The following is an 18378-nucleotide window of genomic DNA, read 5'->3' as shown; positions in this document are numbered from 1 at the left end:
CGCCGCCGGGTTTCAGCACATTCCCGTGGTGCACCGGGGCCTTCAAACTGTGAGCGGCGGGCGCTTGAGCGGGTAATGGCTGGAGGAGCATCGGTGGCGGGGGTGACCGAGGGAGGGGAGGAGGAGGAGGGAGGGGAGGAGGAGGAGGGACGGGAGGGGGGAAGGAGGGACGGGAGGGGGGAGGGAGGAGGAGGAGGGGGAATAACTGGGGGAGGAAGGGGGGAATAATGAGGGGGGGAATAACCGGGGGGAGGAGGGGGGAAAAACTGGGGTTGGGGGAGGAGGAGGTGGGGGGAATAACGGGGGGGAGGAGGAGGTGGGGGAAAAACTGGGGTTGGGGGAGGAGGAGGTGGGGGGAATAACGGTGGGGGAGGAGGAGGAGGAGGTGGGGGGAATAACGGGGGGGGAGGAGGAGGAGGAGGAGGTGGGGGGAATAACGGGGGGAGGAGGAGGAGGAGGTGGGGGGAATAACGGGGGGGGAGGAGGAGGAGGAGGTGGGGGAATAACGGGGGGAGGAGGAGGTGGGGGGAATAACGGGGGGAGGAGGAGGAGGAGGAGGTGGGGGGAATAACGGGGGGAGGAGGAGGAGGAGGTGGGGGGAATAACGGGGGAGGAGGAGGAGGAGGTGGGGGGAATAACGGGGGAGGAGGAGGAGGAGGTGGGGGGAATAACGGGGGGAGGGGGAGGAGGAGGTGGGGGGAATAACGGGGGGGAGGAGGAGGAGGAGGTGGGGGAATAACGGGGGGAGGAGGAGGTGGGGGGAATAACGGGGGGAGGAGGAGGTGGGGGGAATAACGGGGGGAGGAGGAGGAGGAGGTGGGGGGAATAACGGGGGGAGGAGGAGGAGGAGGTGGGGGGAATAACGGGGGAGGAGGAGGAGGAGGTGGGGGGAATAACGGGGGGAGGGGGAGGAGGAGGTGGGGGGAATAACGGGGAGGAGGAGGAGGTGGGGGGAATAACGGGGGGGAGGAGGAGGAGGAGGTGGGGGGAATAACGGGGGGAGGAGGAGGTGGGGAGGAGGAGGAGGAGGTGGGGGGGAGGAGGAGGAGGAGGAGGTGGGGGGAATAACGGGGGGAGGAGGAGGAGGAGGAGGTGGGGCGAATAACGGGGGGAGGGGGAGGAGGAGGTGGGGGGAATAACGGGGAGGAGGAGGAGGTGGGGGGAATAACGGGGGGAGGAGGAGGAGGAGGTGGGGGGAATAACGGGGGGAGGAGGAGGAGGTGGGGGGAATAACGGGGGGAGGAGGAGGAGGTGGGGGGAATAACGGGGGAGGAGGAGGAGGAGGTGGGGGGAATAACGGGGGGAGGAGGAGGAGGTGGGGGGTATAACGGGGGGAGGAGGAGGAGGAGGTGGGGGGAATAACGGGGGAGGAGAAGGAGGTGGGGGGAATAACGGGGGGAGGAGGAGGAGGTGGGGGGAATAACGGGGGAGGAGGAGGTGGAGGTGGGGGGAATAACGGGGGGAGGAGGTGGGGGGAATAACGGGGGGAGGAGGAGGAGGAGGTGGGGGAATAACGGGGGGGAGGAGGAGGAGGTGGGGGGAATAACGGGGGGAGGAGGAGGAGGTGGGGGGAATAAGGGGGGGGAGGAGGAGGAGGAGGTGGGGGGAATAACGGGGGGAGGAGGAGGAGGAGGTGGGGGAATAACGGGGGGGAGGAGGAGGAGGAGGTGGGGGGAATAACGGGGGGGAGGAGGAGGAGGTGGGGGGAATAACGGGGGGAGGAGGAGGAGGAGGTGGGGGGAATAACGGGGGAGGAGGAGGAGGTGGGGGGAATAACGGGGGAGGAGGAGGTGGGGGGTATAACGGGGGGAGGAGGAGGAGGAGGTGGGGGGAATAACGGGGAGGAGAAGGAGGTGGGGGGAATAACGGGGAGGAGAAGGAGGTGGGGGGAATAACGGGAGGAGGAGGAGGAGGTGGGAATAACGGGGGGGAGGAGGAGGTGGGGGGAATAACGGGGGGGAGGAGGAGGAGGTGGGGGGAATAACGGGGGGGAGGAGGAGGGGGGGGGGAATAACGGGGGGAGGAGGAGGAGGTGGGGGGAATAACGGGGGGGAGGAGGAGGAGGTGGGGGGAATAACGGGGGGGAGGAGGAGGAGGTGGGGGGAATAACGGGGGGGAGGAGGAGGTGGGGGGAATAACGGGGGGGAGGAGGAGGAGGTGGCGGGAATAACGGGGGGAGGAGGAGGTGGGGGGAATAACGGGGGGGAGGAGGAGGAGGTGGGGGGAATAACGGGGGGAGGAGGAGGAGGTGGGGGGAATAACGGGGGGAGGAGGAGGAGGTGGGGGGAATAACGGGGGGAGGAGGAGGAGGTGGGGGGAATAACGGGGGAGGAGGAGGAGGTGGGGGGAATAACGGGGGGGAGGAGGAGGAGGTGGGGGGAATAACGGGGGGAGGAGGTGGGGGGAATAACGGGGGGAGGAGGTGGGGGGAATAACGGGGGGAGGAGGAGGAGGTGGGGGGAATAACGGGGGGAGGAGGAGGTGGGGGGAATAACGGGGGGAGGGGAGGGAGGAGGAGGAGGTGGGGGGAATAACGGGGGGAGGAGAAGGAGGTGGGGGGAATAACGGGGGGAGGAGGAGGAGGAGGTGGGGGAATAACGGGGGGAGGAGGAGGAGGTGGGGGGAATAACGGGGGAGGAGGAGGAGGTGGGGGGAATAACGGGGGGAGGAGGAGGAGGAGGTGGGGGGAATAACAGGGGGAGGAGGAGGAGGAGGTGGGGGGAATAACGGGGGGGAGGAGGAGGAGGAGGTGGGGGAATAACGGGGGGGAGGAGGAGGAGGTGGGGGGAATAACGGGGGGGAGGAGGAGGAGGTGGGGGGAATAACGGGGGGGAGGAGGAGGAGGAGGTGGGGGGAATAACGGGGGGAGGAGGAGGAGGAGGTGGGGGGAATAACGGGGGGGAGGAGGAGGAGGAGGTGGGGGGAATAACGGGGGGGAGGAGGAGGAGGTGGCGGGAATAACGGGGGGAGGAGGAGGAGGTGGGGGGAATAACGGGGGGAGGAGGAGGAGGTGGGGGGAATAACCGGGTTGGGGGGGGAGGAGGAGGAGGAGGGGGGGATAACCGGGTGGGGGGGGAGGAGGAGGAGGAGGGGGGGATAACCGGGTGGGGGGGGACGGAGGAGGAGGAGGAGGAGGAGGAGGGGGGAATAACCAGGTGGGTGGGGGGAGGAGGAGGGGGGAATAACCGAGGGGTGGGGGGGAGGAGGAGGAGGGGGGATTAACCGGGGGAGAGGGAAATAACTGGGGGGGGTGGGGGAATAATGGGAGAAGGTGATTCACCGATGGTGTGGGAAGGGAGATGGAGGGTCGTTGGGGGTGAGAGGGGGGAATCATCCGTCATGTGGAGGAGGGGGGTCATCTCCGGTGGTGTTGGGCTGGCCGGTTGTGGGGGGGGAAGGGGAGGTGGAGATTTGGAGTGAGAGGGCAGGGGGAAAAGAGAGGATTGAGGGTCATTACTGCTGGTCTAGGGCAGCTGCTGTTGCTGCAGGGGATGGAGGAGGAGGAAGTGGTATGTAGGAGAGGGGAGGATTGAGGGTCATCGTCACTGGCCTGGGGCCACCAGCAGAGGTGGGGGTGGGAATGGAGGAGAGAGAAGGAGGGGGGCTTCTTGCTTTATTTCTGATTGGAGGCGCAGGCAAGGGGTTAGGGTGCTGATGGGGGGGTGGGCTTCAAACAAGCGGGTTTTAAGGAGTTGATTGGGGTTAGGGTGCTGATGGTGGGATGGGCAAAGGGTTGGGATGCTGACGGGGCTTTCAGCTGCTGCCAGGCCAGCATGAGAGAAACAGGAATTGGAACCCCGTGGGAATCGACCCAGACCTGCTTCTCTGCCGTGACTCCAGTCCAGTTCCTTCTGGTCTGCTTTAACAGTGAAAAGTTTTCTAAGCTATTGCTAACTTTGCCTTTTCTATCTCAGTGGTGTCTCAAAGGTATACAAATCACTTTGGTGGGGAATAGCAAGTATGGATAAAGATTGCCCTTTCAAATCTCCTTGCCAGCAGGAAAGTAAGAAGTCCCAGTCAGGTATGAATTTACCAGATTATTGGAAGGGTTGGTAGTTAGACAAGGGGCAATATGATATAAGTCAGACCAACCTGCATGTTTTACTTTTGAGTATGAGTGAGTTATCTTTGAGTTCATATGGAAATTTTGACCACAGAATAGAGGGAGTTTGTCTTTAACACCACAGTAGAATAAATCTATTCTTGGCCCAGTAAATAGAGAATTATTGGTAGTTTTCATCTCAAATTATCAGCTAGTAAATTGTGGGTTTCAGTACAGGCTGCCTGAGGAATGAATGGATTCCATTTTTATAGATGCCCATTTGTTGATTTTGCCCACATTGAGGAAAATACACAAAACTCACTTGATATGGTAACCATAACTCCCCAGTATTGTAATAACATCAAGAACAGAAGACTGATTTTAAAAAAAATTACTTAAAGTGGAAAGAGAGGTGAAATTAGTTCTACCATTAATAAGTCGAGGCATTTGTAACCTGCATACGGTCTGTACAGTTGTGCTTTAGTAAATCTATAGAAATCATACAACAATTAGTTTTAGAATCAGTAACGTTGACAAGGAGGCAAGTTGTGCTAACTTCATTCAATTATTGAAATTTAAGTCCTGGACCTCTGGGCCTGTACTGTGAAATGCAGAAGTGTGGGACTTGCCAAATCTGTCATTTTGTTCCACAATTGGACTCCACGTGTCGTGCTTTCATGCAAAATCCACATAATGCACACTGAAATCTAATAGAGCATTAATTATTACAGCAGTTACTTAAGAGGATTTAACCTGAAATTTGAATGTAATGTCACATCCCTGAATGAAATGTGCTATTTTGTTTAACTTTGATCTCCTTGCAGGTTCTAGTAATGAGAATCGCATTTCTCTGGTCATTCCTGCCTCTCCCTTCATGAAGAAGCTGGGCTATGGCACTGGAGTTAATGTTTATCTCATGAAAAGGTCAGTAAATGGAAAGGTTGAAAAATAATTTAGTGAAGTACATTATGAAAACACCTGAAGACTCAATCTTATTTTAAAACAAAAGAAATGACAAGGGATTCATATCTAATTTGCCTTATAAATGGCAGATGCTGTAAAAATGTTCTTGCAATTGTGTTCAATTTATTTTAGAAATGATTCTAGCTAACTCTTATTTCTGAGAGAGTCAACCAATTATTGGATAGTCTCCAACAAAATAAATATGTGAAGGTTTTTACGAAGACTTTATCCAAGTTTTACATTAGACTTCCTAGGTTTGCACTCATTCTGTAGTTCCACAATTCTCTAAGTACCCTCATTATTTATTCGGGCCATTACTTTAGATAACAGACTTTTGTTACTTGTTTAACTTTTATTATTGGTTTGAGGTAAATAAGCTGAGCACTGTGACCCTCTTCCTAACTGAATCGTATGTATTAGACTCAGTATCTGTTTGAATGATTTTCAATAAATATATATACTGATGTAAATTATGTGGAAATGTCATTACTTTGCCGGAATATCTTTGAGGAAAATGAGTTTTATTTGATGTTTTTCCACTACTAGTCATTGGGGGTTGCTGCCAGTATTCAAATGATATCAGTCAGAAAATCCAGGTTTTACAATTGCAATAAATGAACTGCACACAAAATCTATTGAAGATGGTTCTGATAAGCATTTTGAGCAAACATAAATTTTGGTCAGTTATTCTAATTAAAATAACTCGGATGATGCCTAAAAAGGTATCATCCACATATGTTGCTTTCTAAGTTCAATATGTAGGTTTTTATTGATTCCAGTAATAGCTGGTCATGAAATCTTGGCCCAGAATTTTCTGGAAGTGGCAAGTTGCCTGCGGTCATTGCTCCTCTCATGCTGTGTTTGTGCTTAGCCTGCACTGGATCCTAGCAACCAGCCTGACCCATGAAGGCAGTTCTGACTTGATCGGAGAGGTTCTGTGGAGCTTAAGGCCTTCCAGCTGCAAGTAGAATGCTCCATCCACAAATGCTTTGCAGCCAGTTAAGCCACATCTCCAGGAAAATAGACTGTCAAAAGTTTATGTCAAAAACATTTAAGTTAATTCGGATAAAGCCCAGTTACCTGAGATCTCTTGCCTTTGCAACCATTCTTTTCTGAAACAATGAATGAAGTTGAGCCTGTGCTGAGTCTGACTGATTGCGGGCTCTGAGACACATTTCCCAGCAAAATGCTTGTGTGGGAGTCCCATATTTCCCGACAGCTATGTGGGAAAATTCTGTGCTGGCATTTTCAGAAATACTCAGGCTCTTTACATAGAATGGTTACAGTACAAAAGAGGTCCATGTGACCTGTTAATTTTGCACAACTCTATTCTTGTGAAGGGTCTCTGACCTGACACACTAACTCTTTGCACTGATGCTGCCTAACCAGCTGAGTTTCTAATATTTTCTTTTTGTATTTTAATATAAGAGCAGTTCAGCTAGTCCCACTTTTTTCTTTTATCTAATTACGTTCATATTGGTTCTTGACTCCTCCACAAATGGAAACAGTTTCTCTCTATCTCTGCTGTCTATGCCCTTCGTGATTTTTAATGCCTCTTTTCTGTTTTGTGGACCAACTTCTCTAGTGTATAAACATAACTAAACTTTCATCAATTACATAATATAGTTAATATTCAGCCACATTACATAAATATAATTAATATTCAGCCTGCAAATACTATTGATTACAGTAATTTCAATACTGTTTCATCAAAAAGCATTAATTCTCACCTGATTTTTTTTTTTAAGAACTGCCAAGACTTGAGTTTAGCGATAATAACAGTAACTGCCCTTCAGAATTTTCACAAATTAGGGGTCTGTGAAAATATACGGGATTCCTTACACTATGAAAATGACATGAGTTTGGGCACCTCCAATATTATAGTTGCATTGGAGTTGGAAATAGAATATAAAGCAGTGGTGTTGAGGTTATATTGTTTTCATAAAGTATTTTGTGCTTAGATCCCCCACGGGCAAATCAAATTCTCCATGGGCTGTGAAAAAGATTAATGCCAAGTGTAATGTGAAGCAGAAAAGTGTTTACCTGAAGAGACTTCAGGAAGAAGCCAGACGCCTAAAAGATCTTGAGCATCCTAATATTGTTGGTAGGTTTATTTGTATATTTTATTGGCGTAATATCTGGGAAGTATAGTATGTACTTATTCAAAATATAACATTGAACATTCATTCACCACCCATCGGCATCATCAAAAGTATCTTGTAAAATTGGAAAATGAAATACCATGGCTCTGGTAGCAATATGCCATTCTATCAGTCAGGCACAAAGATCCTCTAATTGTTAAGAGAGAACATTTTCTGTATATTGAAGAACAGTGGCATTACTGTTTCAAGTGGTTGTAATGAACAATATTTTTGTACTAGATTGGACTATTTCTACATATGTACAAATTGAGCCTGATTTTAAAAAAAATTACAGCAGGCTGACATTGGTCTTTAATATCAAAAGTAGGTAACCTACAAGTTTGTAACTTGCCCTCCTAAGAACACATATGGTGCATTTCTTGGCCTTTTGGGTGGGACATGAGCAGTCAAACTAGTCAGCTGAGTTAAGAGTATGTAAAAGATTCAAACTTACTTTCAGACAAAAATAAATAATGCTTCTGGTTTTCTTGCCAAAATTTTGCGAATGCAAGTAGTTTAACTTGTTACCTGAATGCTGGATGTTGATAATGCTGTGTTTGCATACAGGGACTACATCTGAAGGGTATCTTAAGGTGTCCTTGGGCGTTAGTTATCACTTAATAACTATTCTCACAACTGTTAAATGTGCTCAATGTTTCATTTTTAAATGTCCCCATTTACTTATGCTATTAATTTATTTACCCAGGGCAAGGTAATTCTTCAGTCTGAGATTGTGCAGACTTCACTGTGACTTTTTTTAAATTGTAAGAACTACTATGAATTTTGCTTTTATGGATTTATATCTTTGTTGAAATTTTGTTCACAGGATACCGAGCTTTTACTAAAGCAAATGATGGGACACCATGTCTGGCTATGGAGTTTGGAGGAGAGAAGTCTCTGAATGATCTGATAGAAGAAAGGAGTGAAAGTGGCAAAGGACCTTTTCCTGCTTCTACCATCCTCAAAGTAGCTTTGCACGTGGCTTATGGATTGAAGGTACGGTACTGTAGTAGCTATGGTACTGGATTAATTATTTGAGTCCAAATCTTACTGTGTTAATGTAGAATCATAAAATGATGAGGTACAAGCGGTAAAAATTCAGCCCATCATATCTGTCCTCACAGAAACAATTATCTGCTCATCCCCACTCTCCTGTTCTTTTCCTAGGGCAAGTATTTCGAGATTTACTGTGCAATCTGCTACCATCATCTTTTCAGGCATTCTAGATTTTAAGATGCTGTCTCTTTTCTCTGTTACCTTGAATAGGTGTCCTGGTTACTGACTCATAAGGATTACTTTTTGTTCAAAGGCTAGTATGCTTGAATTGTTCATGTGTTAATAAACAAGCTGAGTAAACATTGGTTATGCTCTGATAATGTTATGTTGTTTTCAATTAAATTGGTAGGAGAGGGAAGATGCTAATAAAACGTGGGTCAAGTGGTTATAAGTCGCAGTATGAGATTTTATAAAATTTGGATTTTCATCATCAGATTACTTATTTTAATATTTTATTTACAAACACATATTAGTGTAACATTAATATTATTTCTAGTATTGTTTAAGATAGTGATATTATGTCAATATTTTGATATCCTAATTCATCTGTGTTGTGAACCTAAAGGATGAAAAATTGATCCACTCTCCTGGTTATTGTCAGTGCAATACAAGACTGCTGTTGTATGGGATCAGTCCAAATTGATTAGCTCTTTTATGCAGTCTGCCTCTACTCTTCCATCCTTCCGCCCTCAACCATGACATGCCTTGCCTCCAGTAAAAGCACATACAGTAAACTAAAGTAATCCATTTTCTGGCTATTCAGAAATTCTGGTGGTTTGGTACTTGGTTCACCTATTAGGGCACTAGGCTCTGTGGACCTGCATCCTTGCAAGAGCTGCCATATTACTGGCAATGTGGTCTGGTTGTGGGGGAATACCGTGCTCGGGAATGTGGGTTAGACTGCAGCCAGATCTGGGGTCTGGAGTGTGGACTGGGTGTTAGGCCAGAACTGTTTGAAGGTGAGCTTGATTGATGAGCTGAAACTTGCAAGCTGAAATTTGCTGGGTTCTGTTTTGCACTTCCTTTAAACTCAGAGTTCACTCAAAATCGTCATACTACTGTCTAACATGTAAAAAAAGTGAAATGAAAATGTATGGGAGTAATAGAAGTAAAATCTGGTAAATCCAGAAAATTTGCACGTTCAGCACAACCAAAGTCCCAGGGGCGCACCGGATTATCAGTTTAACTATAGTAATATCATGGCTCCTGTTTATACTGGTTTGATTTTATGAATAGATTTTGTTTTTGCAATCCTAATAATTAGTCAATAGGTTTGCTTTTGCGTAATATGCTTTTGCTAGATCCCGTATGGAGGATCTTGAATTCCTCAAACTAAACTCTTCTACCTATGTTGATTTGAACAATTTGGTATGGTACATGTGGCAAATATGGACTTTTACTTTCTTGTCATGGTGCCATTCCTTGGCTCCTTAAAAATGTCAAGATTATGAAATTTTCATATCAACTCATTTTTGTAAAAAAAACACAATGGCATTTTTTGTTTAAAACATTTTGCATTTAGAGTTGCCTGCACGTGAGATGCAAGTGGAAATGGAACAGTTAGAATAAGATGTTCTCATTCTTGACCAGTTTTTAATTTGCCCAAGAACATTTTGTAGAAATTCTGGATTTAAGGCACAATAAATAAATTGCATTTTTGTATAATTGTAACACTTAAGCATTTACAAACTTGATTTCCAGTACCTGCACAATGAGAAGAGATTGTTACATGGAGATATCAAATCTTACAATATAGTCATTAAAGAAGACTTTGAGACTATCAAGATCTGTGATGTAGGTGTTTCACTTGAATTGGATGAGAACATGCAAGGTATGTGACAAATGATACACTTGTAGATCTATTTCATTAGGAATGTGGAATCTTAATAGAATCTGAATTTTTCAATTTCTCTTTTTGGTTTCACTTGGACATTTCTTTGGTTTTAGCCTTCTGCAAAATCTTGTAATTTTGTTATTTAAAAAAAACTCAGTCAAAACAAACAAGTATGGTTTCTGTTAAGTACTGGTCAATCAGACACTTGCAAATTCAAAGTCATGTTGACATTAAAATTTCATTCCTTGTGTCCCAGCACCATTTTCTTACAAAAGTACTCCTGAGATATTTAATGTATATAATATAAAATGTGCACATATAAATGTACAAACTAGGCTTGAAATACAGATATTCACATTTAAAATTGAGAAAATCATATATAGTAAATTATGGCACACAATTTTTAAGCCTGCAGATGTTGCACTGCCTTTGCAGCTGTTGACTTCTGAGAGTGGGATACTGACACTGCCAACCATGTTACCAAATGTTGGCTGATTCTGGCCACTGTATGTTGCTGTTTCAGTATGCTGGTGCTAGATTTGTAGGAATTGTGGTGAAGAGGTAGAATCAGTGGGGAAAGTAGATCCTTTTGAACGAGACTCCAGTCAACTGGTTCTGGAGTGCTGCTTGGCTGCCTTCCCATGTAAAAGCAAACCAATGAAATAATGTGACTGACAGCATTACTTTTTTGCTGAACCCATTTCCTGGAATATTATAATGTGGGTTTGTTTCAGCTTCCCTACTTGAATAAAACACCAATATAAACAGTTTCTGTTTAAGATTCTGTTACTGCTTAAACAAGTTGCAGGGAATCTGCATGTATATTTCTCTAAAGTCAAGGTATGTAGATTTCAGGTCATAGAACAGCTTCACTTTGTACAGACACCAACAGATAACATCAGGCCTTGACTACTTGAATGCGTTCTGAGCATCTCCAATTTTGCTGGAGTGATGGCATTTCATACTTGCATAATTTTCATAATAGTGTTGTTTCTTTTACCAAATGTAAACGGGACACTTGCAGCTGGATCAAAGCATCTCTCTCAGGATGTTAATCAAAGAAAATTTGATTTTCCACCATGCTTGCAATGCATCACAAATCATTTTGAAAAACTTTTGGCAAATACTATAAAAATGGCATGTGTACGATAGAGATTTTGCTGTGGGTATTTTTTTTGCAAAACAATTTGCCAAGAGTGGTATTCTCTCCTTGTGCTTTCTTTTCATTTAGTTGTAGATTTTTTTTAATTAGTAACATCTGTACAACTCCAGAATTTGGGACTGGATGTTTTAATTATATTTATGATGTATGGTTGAAATTATTGCCTGCACATATTTTTTATTGGCTGAAAAGAGATTTAAAAAAAAACAATTTTTCCAAGTATGCCTTTGAAGACTTTTTTTTGGTTATTGATTAAAACCAAACAATTCAAGTCTTATATATTGGTGTTTTTCAGTAGCAAACAAGTTCTTAAATGAAATGCTGCATTTTGAATAAGTGATTGTAATTGCATGTTTTTATTCCCAATACTTTATGAAACCACTGCACATTCCATTGTACAATTAAACCCATTTGAATGCATCATACTTGCAAGGACTAGTGCATTGATAGATCAGTTAGATTTTTTAATTGTCACTGGACTGTGAAACTGTCAATATTTCCCTGGTGCACAGTTGGAAAGACCAAGGTATGACCTAAATGGCAAAATAAAAGATTGTAATTTTATATGGAAAAATCTTAAGGGTTTCATGGTTAGCACTGAAAGCATTTGGATCCTATCAGAATTTTTTTTTGGAGAACAGCAAAAATATACATCTTGTGTGTCCTTTTAAAACATTATTATTCTTTAGTCTAAAAGTAAAACCCTAAGGGCCAATGAAAAATGCTGCAAAGATTTAACACCGTTTGTAAGTGTTAGTCATCAGTAGGGTTCCTAATTCAGATTTGTTCTAAAAGAAATGTGTTCTTATGTGACAACTGATTCCAAAATGTATTGACTTAGTGGAAAGGAATGTTCAGACATCTGCTATTGTTTTAATTCTGCGGGGTGTTTATTTTATTAGCTGGCTGAAAGACAAATGCATATCCACAAAGTTTACAGTTCATCTTAAAGTGGCTATGTACTAAAATGATGCAGTGGTTCCTAGTTTTGAATAAGAATGTACAAAGAAAGCAAAAGCCACTCATTCTTTAAGATCTCATCTACCTTGGGAAAAATCTCTCCATTTGGAAAAGAGGTGCTGAATTTTTCTTTTGATTAACTATGTTGTGCATTTCTAAGGGCCACTTGTACAAAACATTATTTTGTTTTGAGTGTACATGATCAGTATTAATATCCTTAGCCACATACAGTATACTCTCAGCCATCTGGTATCCATGGGAAATGATATTGGTATTGGTTTTTTATTGTCACCTGTACCAAGATACAGTGGAAAGCTTTTGTTTGCATGCCATTCAGACAGATCCTACCATACATAAGTAAATGGAGGTTGATGGTTGTATGAGAACTGATCAACTATTACTATACATCACACTAATATTGTAAGCATAAACCTTTAAATTCTCAAACTATTTTTTATCTTGTTGCTCTTTCAATGTTTTACACTGCAATGCTATATTTTGAGGCTAAACAGTAATAATGTAAAATACAGAAAATTGCTTAATATTCCTAGAAATTTTTGAATGCATGAGAATGCTGGTAATTCTCAAATGAGGTAAATGAGTTTACTGTAAATGAAAATAAAAATGCCAGACTGCATTAACACCTAGTTCCTAGTCAAATTCCTTCAAAATAACTAAGTCAATATCAGCCTTCAAAAATCATCAGTCCGTAACTAGTATCTTATTAATTATTAATTTATCCTATTTGCTACTTTACAAATTCAACTGAATTTTAATTAAAGTGATACAAATTTACCAATGGATGATTTCTCAGGATTAAGGTAACATATTAAATTACTTCTGGATGATAACTTTGAAAATGTCAGGTTTTCTTTTTGACAGTGGCCAATCAACTATCAATTTCCATGTTTTTGAAATTTGGAGGAAACTAGAATTCATAGGAGAAACCCACATGGTTATGGAGAGATTGCAAAATCCATACAGAGGGAGCAATTATCAGAATTGAACTGGGGTTGATGGAGCTGTAACACAGTAGCTCTTCTAGTTGTGCCCCTGTGCAGCAATGATATTCAGCAGAGAAAAAACAGGTTTCCAAATGAATGTATTTTCAAAAAGGAAATCAGTAAATTCCATGACTCTGCTGTAGTTTTGCAAATTGTTCCAAATCAAGACAGCTGTAGAAAATTTCCTTTGCAATATTTGATACAAAATGTGAAGGTAATATAGGTTGAACACTTAATTTCACTACTTTTGGGTCAACTGAAAACAATTGGTGATTAACTTCAGTTTTTCCTTGGGGGCTTGATAGTTTGGGAATCACTGCTCAAATCAATACTGGGACAATCCACAATTTCTTGACTCATCAAAAGTTACCTGCTTACACGTGGAAAAGTTAATGAGGTCATATCACTACATTTGTGTGTAGAACTTTGAAATATATGGCTTGCCTGGTGAGATACACTCCAGGTAGCAAGGTACCTATATTTTGGTTATTTAAGTTCATTCCATTGATTTTATTTGCAGTGTTTACATTTTAGCTTTATGAATTAAAGGAACCTTACACTTTTAATTATAACCTTTATTTCTAATCCCAAATATTACCCAAAGATGTCTATAAACATTCAATGGCCCCAGTTGCACTGATAGCTTTGACAGCCTGAGGTTGGTGTAGGAGTTCACTTGTTTTCAAAACTGCACTGAGTACAGCTGGCTGCCTGCACCGAACCCCTATGCTGCACTGGGACATTGAATTGCTTGGAGCCAGGCTGCCAGCAGAAGACTGCATGGGAACAAACGGCATGGGCAGATGGAGAGCTACTTTTGGTGTACTGGAAAATCTGCAGTAACATTCTTTCCAGTTGCTGGCTGATCTATATCTTTGTAGAACTGTTACATATGACGGTAAGCCATATTTTTTAAGAATTTGGTACTTTAAATTACCAGCTTTGGCCCTGTAGTTTGAATGCTCACTCTTTCAAGTTTGGCCCCACAGCAAATTTTACATTCTCAATTTCTTTTTTAGTGAGTGATCCAACTGCAACATACATTGGGACTGAGCCATGGAAGCCAAGAGAGGCTCTGGAAGAAAATCATTCAATTACAGACAAGTCAGACATTTTTGCGTATGGCCTTACCTTGTGGGAAATGATGACCCTTTCTATGCCTCATGTAAATTTTTCTGAAGGTAAGCTTTCAATTGTGCATTGCTGGTCTGGCCTTTTGTTTAACTAGATGGAATGATTTGGCCTTTCCACGGAATTGATAGTAAATTCAGTACAAGGTCTTGTTTTCCATTTTTTTTGGACTGAAATGGGAGGGGAAGTTGCTATGTCCATGATTTCTTGCAGTTGTCACAAACCAGCAACAAAAGAAACACACTGAGCATGATTCAGTGTTTAAAAACTATTTTATTAATCACTACTTATGATAATACGTAAAATAAAAGTAAAAATGTTAGTATGTTAGAATTCAAAAATGTTAAACCTTGAATGTTAATCCCAAAACTAAACTCTTCGTGTGTGTGTGTGTGTGGCAAAGTCCAAAACTCCCAGTTCAGGAAGGCTTCTTAAAGTTCAGTTCCGCAAGCCATAAGGTGAAACATGAGCAAGGGCTTCTTCAACAACCACCGTTGTCTGAAGATAAGACGTAGACGTAAAGAAACATAGAGAGAGTAAATACGAAATCCAAATGTTCCACGATGGAACCTAAACGACACTTCAGTGTTTACTCGGTAGTGACTTCCTCACCCCGAAAAGCATCTGAACCGTGGTCGTCCACACACAAATACCTGTTTCCTTCTACAGGTCAGCAACAAAGTGAACTCCACCGGATTACTTCCAACTTCCATACATGGATTTCTGTGGCAAACACAGTTATTGTTTCTCATCCATCGATAGAGAAAACTAGCAGGCTGGTGTCTCTCTCCCTTCTCTCTCTCTGTCTCCTTCTTCTTCTGACTTCTTCAACAACGTCATTATGTCCTTTATCTTCTATTGACATAAGCACGCCCCACACACACATACACACACACTCTCTATCTTAAAGGGACTTTCACTGAGTCCGTAACACAGTCATCTCATCAATATTATCTTGGCTCAATTTGTATTGCCTCTGAATTAGGAAGTTACAGGTTCAAGTTCCATTCCATTCAAAACAAGTACAGCCTCTGTTCCATACTGAGAAAATAGTGCATTACAGAAGACTTCACCTGACTGAAAATAGTAGCTATTAATGACAGCATTCAAAGAACACTGGTGAGGTCTGGTTTCCAGATGAAGATTCAACCTCAATTAATATCAACATCTTAATGATCCTTATTACTTTTTATGATAATGCTACATGTTTCAATAGAGCCAAAGGCAATTCTTTCAATTAGAGCCTAAGAGATAGGAGCAGGGGTAGGCTATACATCCCTTTTGACCCTGCTGCACTATTTATCAAGATCATGACTGATCTTCTACCTCAAAGCTATTTCCAGCACTATCCCCAATCTTGATTCCCTAATGCCCAGAAATCTATAATCAGTTTTAAGTGAACACAAATGACCAAGCCTCCACAGCCCTGCAAGTTAGAGAATTACAAGGATTCACCACCCACAAAGTGAGAAAATTGCTTCTCATCTTTGTCTTAAATGGCTAATCCTTATTCTCAAACTTTGCTCCTTTGTCCTAGACTCTTAATCGGGGAAACATCCTGCTTGCATCTACCCTGTCAAACTAATTAAGAATTTTGCGAGTTTCAATGAGATCTCTCCCTAAATATTAAAGATTACAGTTTCAGTCTATGTAGTCTCTTCTCATACAGCACATCCAACATCCCTGGAACCAGTCTAATGAATCTTCACAGAACTCTTAATGGCAAATATATTTGTTCATAGATAACACAATAAAAATCATACACAGTATGGCAGGTGCAGACTCAAAGGGGCCCTGTACAATTGCGAAAGATTTCATTACTCCTGTAATCAAACCTTCGCAATAAAAGCTAACATAGCATTTGTTTTCCTAATTGCTTTTTGGCTTTTAGTGACTTGTGTCCTTTTGTACATCAATGATGCTCAAACACATTTAACAAATGCTGTTTTTCTGTTATGTGTACCGAAGTAGATGATCTCATTTTTCCACATTGTATTCTGTCTGCAGTGTTCTCATCCACACACTTAGTTTATCCATATCCCATTGAAGTCTTTAATCCTCTATTCTCACAATCTCAATAGTTTAGTAATGTTTGAAAACTTGGAAGCACCCTCAGTGAAATTTTTGTTATAGATTATGAATGGCTGGAGCCTAAGCACTGGTCCTTGGGTTACCCCACCGGTCACAACTAGCTAACCTGAGAAGTGTGTTGATTTCCAATCTTCGCTTTGTCCAATAATCAATTCTCAATCTATGTCAGTACATCACCGTCAATTCACTGTGCTTTCACCTTGCTCCTGTGCAGGACCTTATCAAAAGCCTTCTAGAAATATAGATGCACCACATTCACTGTTTTCTCCTTGTCCTCCAAGTGACAACCCCAAAAGTTTTTAGATTAACATAATTTTCTCTTCATAAATCCATGCCAACTCTACTCAGTCCTTTTATTATTTACAAGATGTCTGTCTGCTATTGTATCATTTTAGATATGCATATGAATTGATCTTGCTATGTCATGTGTTATGTAAGTAAATACTAATTACTCATCAGTTAAGTATTTTGACTATTGGTAATTAACCCATCACTTAAAATAATTTGTTCTTTATTTCTGATTAATGACAATGTGTAATGGAGATTTAAGGGGAGTTCATTTGGCTTAACTGAATTCTGTTATGAAGTTACATTTTTTGAATAACTTCCTTTATTCTATGTAGCAATGGTTTTAACTAATTCTCAATCTGCAGTAATGGCAATCGTAATTACATTTGAAAGTAAATATTGCTTAGCACCTGAGCATCTCCTTTGTTTCAAGACCTTCCTGAAATTTAGTGCCTCATGTTTTAGATACTTCCACCTGCACTTCAATCAACATACCTATTCATTCACTGAGAACTTGTACTGCTATTTTTTCTATTAATTAATTTTCCCAAAATTATTTGCTTCCCCTATGTTTTTACTTTATGAAAAATTAAGGAAGAATTCATGGATGTTGGAGGTCTGGGAAATTTTCATCTGTTCATACTTATTTCTATACTTTTCCACTTCTAAATGTTGATTTTGTTGCCCTGATTGTATAATATTGACAGTTCAAAAGCATTTTGTTTCATCTGGGCCTCTGCAGTTGAATGAGGTTGGTCTACTTTGTGGTATTTATTCCTTGCACAATGAGGCCCCAAATTCTGTGTGTTTTCCTGAATAGTAAATTCAGGAGTAGGGCAAAAAAGATTGTTTCTTCCTGGTGACCTAGAAAGTAATAAACACTGATTTCATATGCTTTTATTATCTCAGAGCAGGTACTTGAACAGGTCGTATTAAATGGATATTTTTGGAAACACTGTTTTGTTCATGCAAGAGTACTTGAGCTGTGTTTGAGAATTAATTATGCATATAGCTGCCTGGTTTGTTAAGCTTCCATTGTGGAATAGTCCTGGACATTTGCCCAATTGGATATTTCTTCAATAATAACAATGTTAAGCATACTCTGGTCAGGTAGCATCTGTGAAGTGACATTTATCATTTTGGGTCATTGATCTTTCATCAGATGCCATAAAGTTGGAGAGGTTCCTAAGATTTGTAACCACTTAAAACATTTCTTATGCTCAAAAGTATGCTATAGTTTCGAGGAGATGACAACTTGCTTTTTTTTGGTTTTCCTCTGCTGTAGACTCTTTTAGTGAAGAAAGTTTCGATGAGGATGCTTATTATGCAGCTTTGGGAACACGACCTGCACTCAACATGGAGGAACTAGATGATTCCTACAAGGAGGTTATTGAACTGTTTCTGGTCTGCACAAATGAAGACCCTCAAAAACGTCCCTCTGCTGCACAGATAGTGGAAGAATTGGAGGAAATAATCAAAAAGAAATGATTTATTTTCAATGTCCTTTTCTCAAACTCATTTTGGATTTTGAATTATCCAGCTTTGAAATCTGTAACTTACTACTCATTCCCTTTATGTAATTTTATTCTCATTTGCACTCTTCCTCTTGGTACTGTCTTGCTGTTTGGTATTATAGATTCCAGTGTATGCTTTTGAAATCTAACTTGTATGCTACTATAATAAAATCTTAATTATCCATTTATACT

The 18378-nt window shown here is 42.2% G+C and overlaps 1 protein-coding gene across 1 annotated transcript; it reads left to right on the top strand.

The window, feature by feature from the left end:
* The first annotated feature begins 15 nt into the window (after window positions 1-15).
* pbk (PDZ binding kinase) lies at window positions 16-18374 on the top strand. Its single transcript, XM_052025324.1, has 8 exons — window positions 16-72; window positions 3915-4021; window positions 4867-4966; window positions 6967-7109; window positions 7973-8142; window positions 9904-10033; window positions 14182-14343; window positions 17958-18374. Exons 2-8 carry the CDS (start codon window positions 3961-3963, stop codon window positions 18158-18160), a joined length of 969 nt encoding a protein of 322 aa, XP_051881284.1. The 5' UTR covers window positions 16-72; window positions 3915-3960; the 3' UTR covers window positions 18161-18374.
* The last annotated feature ends 4 nt before the right edge of the window (window positions 18375-18378 follow it).

This window comes from Pristis pectinata, chromosome 10 (genome assembly GCF_009764475.1).
Source record: "Pristis pectinata isolate sPriPec2 chromosome 10, sPriPec2.1.pri, whole genome shotgun sequence".
NCBI classification, from domain to species: Eukaryota; Metazoa; Chordata; class Chondrichthyes; order Rhinopristiformes; family Pristidae; genus Pristis; species Pristis pectinata.
This window is presented reverse-complemented; position numbering and strand designations above follow the sequence as displayed.